General features: G+C 36.5%; 1 protein-coding gene across 1 annotated transcript; it reads right to left on the bottom strand.

Annotated features, from left to right (window-relative positions):
• Positions 1 to 291: 291 nt before the first annotated feature.
• On the bottom strand, positions 292 to 5,440 carry LOC107796650 (very-long-chain enoyl-CoA reductase-like). Its single transcript, NM_001325622.1, is given in 4 exon segments — positions 292 to 406; positions 992 to 1,746; positions 5,131 to 5,170; positions 5,345 to 5,440. Coding segments are annotated over 4 exon segments (933 nt in total). The 5' UTR covers positions 5,414 to 5,440; the 3' UTR covers positions 292 to 337.
• Positions 5,441 to 11,158: the final 5,718 nt, after the last annotated feature.

Raw genomic sequence — 11,158 nt, 5'->3', positions numbered from 1 at the left:
CTGCCTATACGACCGCATGTAAGTTTCAGAACCTGCTAGATGCATGTAAGTTCCTTACATACTATTGTAGATCATTGTCATAAACAATAATCCAACAACTGAGGGTAACAAAGATGTTTTTTGAAGACATCACAAAGAAGTGAGAACTACAAAAATGAACTCACTCAAACATCTTTTGGTCTAAATAGAAGCTAAAACATGGAACAGAAATACAAGAGAACCAAGGGAAAATCTGATTAAGTAATAAATACTCTAATGAGAAACATAAACCTTCAAAAGCTGCAGGTTCACAGAAAATGGTAAGCTAAATGAACAATTCTCTGGCTTCCCCATATTTCTACAGGAAAGGAGGCAATATCACCCATCGTCGAGGATACTTTGGTCTTCCTTCCTTTCCATCAAAGAGCTGCAAAGAAAAGGTGCCAAAGCTAAGAACCAGAACAAATGACACAATAAAAATAGAAGCTTCCTGAAAAGCACAAAAGAATATTTGCATAAAGCACACATCTTGCTTGTTAGCAATTCCGTTAATTGGTCCTATCCGAATAAAATGCAAACCAATTTGGCAGGAATTTGAGAAATAATTCCATCTTATTTGTAGTGTAGTACTCATGCATACAGTTTAGATTCTCTTTAAAGCAAAACGTGTTAAGTTTGAACAGTCATCTATGAAAATAAGCAAATAACTCCTATCTTTTGGGAGGAATAAGTTTCTATTTTCTTTCCTTAGGTTAACCCCCCAACGGCCCAACCCCGAAAGTGCAGTTCATCAGTGACAAGAAGCTGATGGAATAGATAATCTTCCATTCAAAGTAGCACCGTATACTTTCGAATTGAAGCCCATTGATATAAGAAGACTTGGGTAGTCAACAAGCCTCAATGAAGATGTAATTGCATGTATAGCCTAAAGGAGTACATACTGCTGTTTTCAATTGGTAAAAACTTTCTTTTTGTCCCTTATTTTTTTAGAAGAATGTGGTCAAATGATTACCTTTCTCAAACGACGATGCTTTCCAAGGGCCCAGTTAGTCATAATGCTAGCAGCAACAACCATGAAGACATAGCCCGCAACGGTCTGAGTAGCAATGTTGAAGCCCAACCACTGGTAGATCTCTGTTGTGTAATTGGCACACGTAACAATATTGAACAAGAAGCCGTATGGTATTTGGTAACCTCCATTACCACTGGGACTTCGGAGATTTCTCAACAATAAATGGCAATAGAAGTTTGCAACTTGACAAACTAAGCCAAAACCAAATCCAATCTTCATCTGGAGATCGCTTACAGGAGTGTAAAGAGGGTGATTCACATAGTAAGCAATGAAAGCTCCAAAAGACCAATAATAGGCACAGTTCCGGAAAACATTGGAAAGTGGAGAAGTGGCATGGCTGAAGCGATGCACAAAAAAGGTCTCCATGATCCTTTTGAAGTAGTGGAAACACCAGTAATACATGGCATATGTCTGGACAGGGTGGATAACACGTTCTTCTTTGTAGCCGAAAAACTTGTAGACTGGAAAGTAGTAAATGATAGGATAGAGTACCAGAGGACCTAGATACTCCCAGAAGAAAAGTGTACTATACTTAACCTGCGGACCAAGATCCTTGAAAACTACGGTTAACTCACTCGTGCTCCCATTAGTATATTCATTGAGACTCTTCTTGTAGTGAAGAACAGTTGGCCTCTCTTTTGACCCAGGTTGGACAGGCAGGGTGAGTCGCTGTCTAGAAGGATAGTATTTTCTGGCTGTTGAGATCAGAAGCAAACAATATTTTAATGATGTCAAACTCAAAATAATACAACTACTGAAAATAAGAAAGTGGTTTCAAGAAAAGGCAAACATCAGAGTACACCATTCCACAACTTTTCCCACGAATTGTAAATTCACCAACTTCATAATTATGGTGACTAATCTGCATTTGCGTTCAATTGTTCAAACCGCATGAAGTGCTAGATAGTCATCTTTAATTTTTAAAATATTACAACTCACAACGATCCCATAAAAGTGTCAAGCACATACAACATAAATGATAAAGACTTCAAAAAAGTAAATATTCGCGTGTAAGCTGCACAACTGGGAATAACATGTTGAAATGGAGCTAAAACATTTGCATGTACATAATTCATCACCCCAGCATTTATTAAAAAAGCAAAACCGTGTAAAATCACTTCATAGCAAGAAATGTACCTTACCATTACATTGAAAGGTTTGGCATATAAAAAAATCCAGTTCGATACAAACCTTTGCAGATGCTAGATTAAGACAACCTTTTTAACCATGGGTGAAGTGTATAGAGTGATAAGTACAAACTACTTTGGAGTGAATACGAAGGAAAAGCATCCTCACTTCTTACATAAATTACGATCCTCCTATCATTCACATTAAATTCTAGAAGAATCACACTAAATTTTAGAAGAACCTTCCTTCTTTATTTTTTCTGGAAATAACCGAGAAAGCTAGTTGATGCACAGTTTGAAACTCGATGAACAATGGGCCCACCCCTCTACCCTTCTCCCCTTAAATACCAGCCTTTTTTTGTGGCACTCGTGACATGCGCCTAACCACACCATGCACTGCGCTCTTACCACTAGATCAAAGCCCTAGAGGCAATTCTAGAAGAATCTTCTTTCAATTGTTTACACAAAATTGTTCAGATGCATTCCAGTTTTTACTACATCGGCCATCGCTAGTCAATACAATCTAATTGAACAAGTATCAATCGCTTAAAAAGAACAGTACTTCTACCTTTTACTCTTTTGTTCCACATGTTAGTTCTAGAACTTTACTCATAAGACTTCAAGAGAACCATGAAACTTAACCCCTCCATCCCATTTTAAGTCACACAGCTTAATACTTTAGGTCAAAAAAATCAAAACTGAATTGAAATCACTAGCAAGTAGTTCAAGATTTTGATAATGATACTTGACCAATGATAAATCATTTTATAAGTTCCAGTTGAATTGATGATTATATTTTCTGATTGTTATTATAGCAATAAAGAATGCAAATGAAAATAACAAAATTTCCCCACGAAAAGTTAATCAGTCTCATCAAATTGGGATAAAGGATATCCATACTTCTTATACATGTTATTTTTGTCTTATACATGGAAGTAATAAAAACCCTTCAAGACGCATGGTGGTTCCATTTCAAGATGTTTTCCTCTTATTAAAATCAAACAATGAACTCCTTGTAAATTGATGAATATATTCTCAAAATTTTTGTAATAGCATATAAGGAATCCATGATGAAAAACAAAATGTTTACCAACAAAAAGTCAACAAGTGTCATTTGAATTGGGCAAACGGAGTACATCCTTCTAATATATGTTAGTACAACAATAACAACAACAACAACAACAACAAAAAACCCAGTGAGCTCCCACAAGTGGGGTCGGGGAAGGGTAGAGTGTACGCAGACCTTACCCCTACCCTGGGAGGCAAGAGAGGCTACTTTTTATATATGTTAGTATTAGACTTATATAAATTGTATGTCATTTGCTTCAATCCAGGGTGGTGAAGTAAGAAAAACCTTTTTGTGACTTAACTAGTTCATTACACGCATAGTAGTTCCATTTTGTGATGGCTTCCTTCTCGAAAAACAGTAAATGGGAGAGAACAGATACACATACACATACGCATACACATACACATACACATACACATACACATACACATACACATACACATACACATACACACAACATATATGTCTTCATACACTATATTTCATGCATTTTCAGCCTAACAAAAATAGAACAAACAAGTCAAGCGAGGTCAAGAGGTAGGGAGAATTGGAAAAGAACATAAAGAAAAGGAACACCATTATCAACTTGGTTTAAATCTCCAAAACCACTCTATATATGTACATAATACAAAAGACACTCACAACAACAACAACAACAACAACATACCCAGTATTATTCCACACCGTGGGGACTGGGGATAGAAGACAGACACAGAGACACAAAATTTTCTTAATTCTAAAGAAACAATTAAATTGTGAATTCACTCAGGGAGTTGAATCACAACTTAAAAATTGAAACCATAGATTTATTAGTCCCTGACATGACCAACCAGTAGAACATTAAAAGTTCCTGGCAATGCGCAAATCAACTTAAGTAATATGCATGGTAAAAGCTATTACACCTTCCCTTCAAACTACTCTGCCTTTTCATTAGTCAAGTGCCTAAAGGCAGATTTGATAGATATTTTCCTCTTGTAAATGTCAAGCATTTAACTAGTACATCAGAGCAAAATAACTGATTTAACTATCAGGCAACTTTCCAAGGGACGGATCTTCTGTTTTCTGTGAAAGATGCATGAACTATGAACTAGCAAAAACTAAGCTACGTTTTATCTCCTACTCCCTCCGTTTTAAAAAGATTGACGCTATTTCCTTAATAGTCCGTTTCAAAAAGATTGACACCTTTCAATATTTCCTTAATAGGAAGCATTTATAATCGCACAAATGCTATGGCCAGTGGCGGATTTAGTGTAGTATCACCGGGTTCAACTGAACCCATAACTTTTGATGCCGAGTAAACATTTATGTGTAAAAATTCATTAAAATTACAAAAACAGTAGATATGAACCCATAACTTTAAAAATCTAATGGGTTCAATGCTAAATATTTTAAAAGTTGAACCCATAATATTTAAATCCTGGATCCGCCTATGGCTATGGCAGGTTTAAGACCACAAGCTTCAAAAATTTTATAGCCACACAAATGATATGGCTTAATTAAGACCTTATTTATTAAAGTTTATGCCAAGTCAAACCAGGACAATCTTTTTGAAACGGAGTGATTTATTACATATACCTATGCGTACGCGGGGAGCATTATCCCATACCTCTAGAGGTTGATCCAAGATTTGAGTTTTATGGGTTAGTTTGGAATTCTATCACGGTCCATTTAGTGGATTTTTAACGCATTGAGCCAAAGCTACTTGATTTGAATGAACCTGTATCTTGTACCTATGTTGGTAGGAGATAGCAACTACGGTAGGATAGTCGAAGTGCACGGTTGTTTGAAAAAAACTAAGGTACCATCTTTGCAAACAATTAAGTAGTCAATTAAATATCCTTAAAAAGATCTTATGTTTGAAGAAATAAACAGTAGCCACTCACTTCGTTTATGAATTGCCTCCTGCAGATCAGTAACCGTGGCCTGAAATAACAACCACCAAATTTACATCAGCAGACCAATAAAATATAAAAGACATAGGTATATGCACCATTTTTCTAAAGAATTGACCATTACTCTACTTAAAATACGCGCCCATGTGGAGCAATTTTGCAAAAACAAAAACAAACCCAGATGAGGAAAGATGGAGAAACATACGGAATCGGTGAGCTCAAGGCCACCCTTGATTAGTTCTTTGCCGCTACGTGTAACTACCAAAACCTTCATTTTTTCACACTTTGGGATCTACGAAAGAGCAAATTTTCTGAGAAATGAATAATTGGGGGTTGAATTGTAGTAGGGGTGTGAGATCTTTGAAGGAGTTGGGACAGGTAATTAATGGCTGTGTATAGTTGGGTAGAAGTTAGCTGAACGAACCATTTGCTTAGATTAACTACTTCCAATCAATGTTCCCTCTTCAAAATCAATCTACAGATGCTTGATGCGCTATGGCCGGGCTTGGGCCGAGACCACTTCACTAGGCCCATGACCCGAAAACCCACTTATTTATTAGGTTTTTTTCACTTTTAGTCCACGCTAGAAACTATTTATATTCGTTAGCCGAAAAAAGTATATAAAATTTATATAATTGTATGTAACATACAAAATATATATGTATATACAAAAAATATATATTTTTTCGGTTATTATTTTGAGAGCGACTATACAGTATTATTATTCCCTATTTTCTTCTCTTATGCCTCGAGGCAGATTCAAAATTTTAGCATTTCTCATATAAAAAAAAGTCTAGCAGTATTTATCACAAAGCCATGTCTTTCCTGCTCAAATTCATGACATGTTCAGCGACTTACTAAAATTAACGTTGATTGAGGCGTTCCGATAACGAGCCCTAAGAAAGACGAGGAAAGCATTCTTTTCGCCGGCCTTTATTGGAGCAAAGGCATCTCGCTCAAATAGCAATCCAATCATGTAACAACTAGTTGTTCAGCCAACGGGTTCAAAATAATTAAGACACGTACATGCCTATAAAATTTTGATAATATATATACTTATAGAATTTAATCGAACCGAAAGAGAGAAAAAATGCGTCTAATACATACTATCGAAAAAGTAAATCCATCCATGCCGTTCACCAAAGGACTCGGCCCTTTGTTCAATGGATTCATCTTATACTATTATGACTTTATTTATCAATAATTGCAGAGTTTAGTAATTAGGTACTTATGGTTGAAAACATTAAAAAGCTTTGTACAAAATCTGATACCTACTTGCTGGATTTTATAGTGTCGGCCTAATAACTTTACTGTTTACCAACTGGATACTTCAATAGACTATGCTCGATGTTAACATTCACGTCAAAGCAATGTCAAATGGGTGAGTTGGATTGATTTCGAACAGGTTAAAATCGGTTGAATTAATAATTGGGCGGGTAAAATGATTCGCCCAAAAATTATTTGGGCTAAAATGGATTGGGTCAAGATGGACTAAAATTTGAATCATAACCCAACCCGTTCAACTCTTACCAAGCTTTACTTAATGAGTATTGTTTTCTTATGAATAATATAATTACTAAATAAGATCTTCTTTTCTTTTATTATAGTTATATATAACATATCAAACAATAACAAAAAAAAAATCTACGATATTTTGGCAAATTACTCATGAATCAATTTGGCTAAAAATCAGCCCAATTTTAAACGGGTTAAGATGAGTCGGATCAATATGGGCTGAATTTAATAAATTGTCGGGTCAATAACCAGCCCAACCTTGTGCGGGTCATTTGGGCTTGGGCCAAAGAAATTCAAAAATGCAAGATTTACAAGTGGTCATTCAAAAATAGCCACAGTTTCAAAAGTAATCGAAATTTTAACCACTTTTCATGTAAAGATAACGAAAACACTGTTCAAAATCCAGAAAAATACTCCAATACTCCAATCTCCAGTATATTATGCTGGAACTTTCCGCGTGTTGGAGTTCCAGCATAATATACTGGAAGTTCATACACAGATGCACCATCTCCAGTATATTATGCTGGAACTTTCCGTGTTGCAGCAAAATAGTAACTATTTTTCAATGACTTTGCAAACGTTGGCTATTTTTGAATGACCAGTCCGAAAACTGGCTAGCCCGTGCCATTTTTACATTTAACAGCCCTAGATCCAATCAACGTTTTGCTCCATTAATAGCTTTCTTTGTTCTTTTAATAACACAAGTCCTTGTTACTTGCATTAGGACATTGTCGAAGTTAATACTTCATATTTTACAATCATGTAATAATAGCGTCAACAATGGGGTTGAAGAAGAAAACTTCAAACGCGAAATATGGAAGCTATCCCCATTAGTTGGCTGTCGTGAATCACTAGCTTCTCAATATCAAGAAGTTAACTCAACTTGATACTTCCTTTTCTAAATAATGGTAGTATGCAGACCAACTCACCCCACCTCAGACTATTCCACCGAGTAAACTTGCTACTTCCCACTGACTAGGTCACCGAGTAGTCAGATGAGAAGAAATCATGTACCGTTCTTGCTACTTCCCACTAACAAATGAGAAGAAATCACGTACCATTTTGTCTTTGCTGAAATTTGAACCATGACCTCTCATGATTTTCTTTTTTTAATCAGGACTCTAATCTCTCATGCTTTTCACCCACTTTATTAACGCTAAGCCATACCTCGAGAGTTACTCAACTTGATAATGCAGGGATCAAAGCATGTTCCAACAACATAAAAGACCATCAAAGAGTGAAGATTCCAGGCTTCAGAACTCCCACAAAAAGTTCCAGCACCACCACAAGTGGCAGCTATAATTCTGATTGGATCACTCTCAACCTCCGGACAACGCAAAATTCCATATAGATCACAACACAATTGTTCTTTAAATGCATAGTTCCTCTGAAGTTCGAACTTGTAAGCTTACGATGAATGCCAAACAACAAGGACTAGTACAATATAAGGAAACCATAAGTCCCCTATTCACTATCACCTTGTTGACTGTCTAACGATGTTCAGGACTAGGATCCTTATATTTCTACAGCTTGCCCCTTTTGTCCATACGTCACAATTATGAAAATGAGCTTCATGAGAGTGTTGGAGAAGAGATTACCTGCAAATGCAACCTGCAGAAGGCTTCACATTTGATATGAAAGCTAAGTTTGGGTGAAGCTATGCGCTGAAATAAGTGTGCGCTTCAGACAAAGACGCGAAGGTAATCTCAACAAGAAGCGATTCGTTCTTCCAACCTCAACTCTGAGGTCTTGGATTAACTTTTCAGTGAATAATATGAACAGACAAGCCACATGTATTGACAAGCGAAGATACAAACCTACCATCACAGAGGTGGGCCTTGTCTTGTTTTGGTTCTTTAACATTCAGTGATTGCCAACACGTGACTTGCATATTCCAGAGCAACACGCACATCTGCAAGGACAACAGATTGAAGAAAGGATGCAGATTCTTCTAAAACTAAAAATATTGCTGTACCTCTAGATGTGAAACATCACTATTGTTCCCAAAAATACAAGAACAACATATAAGAGCAGTGGCATCACAAATGTTGAAGGCTTATCAAAACAAAAACACCAACTTTTGGCGACTTTCGGCAGGTGTATACACCCAAGGCATTTTTCTTAAGATAGACAAAAAAACAAAGAGATTGATTTGTGTAATCTCTGAATTTCATTTAAAAAATTGTGCTCTATGGAAAAACATCGCAAATTTTAAATCCCCTGTTTCTTCTAGTACGCAGGATCTGTTAGCAATTGCATACAAAAATTACCCAATCCTTAAATCATAGGCCAGAAAAAGTTTGGTTCTCTAAGGCTGGCTAAAGAATGTAGTTAGTTTGTAATGACACCTCGCTTTTGGCCTTCTACAATGGGAGACTACACTTCTAGTTCGCTCCATTTCCTCGCATCAGAACTCCCAGAAAAAGTTCCAGCACCACCATAAGTGGCAGTTATGACTTTGATTGCATCACTTTTCTACCTCCAAGAAAACACAAAGTTCCGTATTGACCACAACACAACTGTTCTTTAGATGTATAATGCCTTTGTTGAAACTGCAAGCTCACAATGAATCCTAAACTACAAAGACTTGTATAATATAAGAGTATGAAGTCCCCTATGGACTGTCACCTTGCTGATGACAAAAGCCACAGGATCAACTGACACTAAAAAGTGAATTTGGAATCCAGAATGATCCACTTTCCATCAAATAACAAAATTGAAAGAAATTTTAGATTGCATAATAGAACATCTCAACATCATCCAAACGACTTCAAAACAAGTTCTCTGCAATAAAACAGAACAAATAAGAAAATAAGTACCTGTGTAAGGGAGTCACAAAATACTAGGATATCGGGTGACAAGTTTTCTATATCATTCCTCGAATTGTTGAGTGTTTAAGCTTGTTGATTTCTCCAATGACATCAAGTAATAAGAGTAAAGAGCTCAAATATACTACAGTAAGGTTGGTCAGATTATATAGGAGAGCACTAAGAGTTGCTATTTACAGAGGTAGAATTAAGTCATTACTGTGCTAGCATGTTGCCTAAAGGTAAAGAACCATATGGTCTAGCTTACAACTAAGCACAGTTATGAATACCAGCAGAACACGATAATATCAATATCTAACAAAAGACAGTATAAGTTGAATATTTTAAAGAAAAAATCAGATTCCATCTGCGCCACAAACATAAGGCAGCAAATCAGGAGAAATACATGCACTGATACTTCATAGTTGGAAATTCATATCAAAGAAAGTTCGCACATAACACAGAACATGGAATTCTCGATATTCATAGGAGGTCATTGATTTCAAATATCGTAGTTCTGTCATCAAAATGAGGAACACGAGTTATCTTCAAGAAAGCATAGACATCTATTCCCGAAAGCAAAAGCAACGGGAAGAAAGTATCACAGATCTCATCTTATAGCATGCATCTAGTAGTCACACGAAGAAGAAGAAGAAGAAGAAGAAGAAGAAGAAGAGGGGGGAGGGAACGACATGTTCCAAGAATAAAGGTATAACAAAAACTTCTTGCTGCCGAAAGTTATCTTTAAAAAAACCCTTTTATCGTGACTGCCTTAAGCAGTTAAAAAAACACTTGAAAAGTGATAGCAATCTCTCAGGCCAAGTGGATACAGTACCATGAGCCTATCAGGTCACTGTCATACTATACTTGCTGGCTTCCAAATCCATCACTCCTTATGCATATTATAGATGAATAAAAAGGGCAGCCCGATATTATAGATGAATACAAAGCAGTATTTGAAAGACCACTAAATGTTAGGAATAAATAACCTTATATGTCCAAGACTAGGATCCTTCTATTTCTACAGCTGAACCCTTTTGTCCATACGTAGCAATTATGAAAATTGAGCTACATGAGAGAGAGAGAGAGAGATATTAATAGTGGTGGCGATTCTGATAGAGCAAAAGAGATTACGTGCAGATGCAACCTGCATAAGGCTTCAGATTCAATCTGAAAGTTAAGTTTAGGTGAAGCTGTGCACCTTAGAAAAGTGTGTGTTTCAAACAACGACGCGAAAGTAATCCTAACAAGAAGCAGTCGACTTTGAGGGGTTGAATTAGGTTTCAGTGAATAAATAGTATGAACAGACAAGCAGCATATCAACGAATAGTTAAACAAGCGAAAAAACAAACCCATCCACCATCCCAGAGGAGGGCCTTGCTTTTAAGTTCTTCAACATTCAGTGAATGCCTAACACACTTGCAGGAGGGCCTTGCTTTTAAGTTCTTCAACATTCAGTGAATGCCTAACACACTTGCGAAATTCAGAGTGACATGCATATCTGCAAGACCAACAGATTGAAGAAAGGATCGGCAGCTTCTTCGAAACTTAAAATATAGCTGAACCTGGAGATTTGAAACATCACTATTGTTCCCAAAAATACAACATCAACAACCATATAAGAGCATGCTGGCATGGCATCACAAACGATGGACAACTTATCAAAAAGAAAAACACCAAAAATAAAGACAGAAAAA

This window comes from Nicotiana tabacum, chromosome 11 (genome assembly GCF_000715075.1).
Source record: "Nicotiana tabacum cultivar K326 chromosome 11, ASM71507v2, whole genome shotgun sequence".
NCBI lineage: Eukaryota > Viridiplantae > Streptophyta > Magnoliopsida > Solanales > Solanaceae > Nicotiana > Nicotiana tabacum.
The sequence above is the reverse complement of the archived record's forward strand: the minus strand, read 5'-3'. Positions and strand labels throughout refer to the sequence as shown.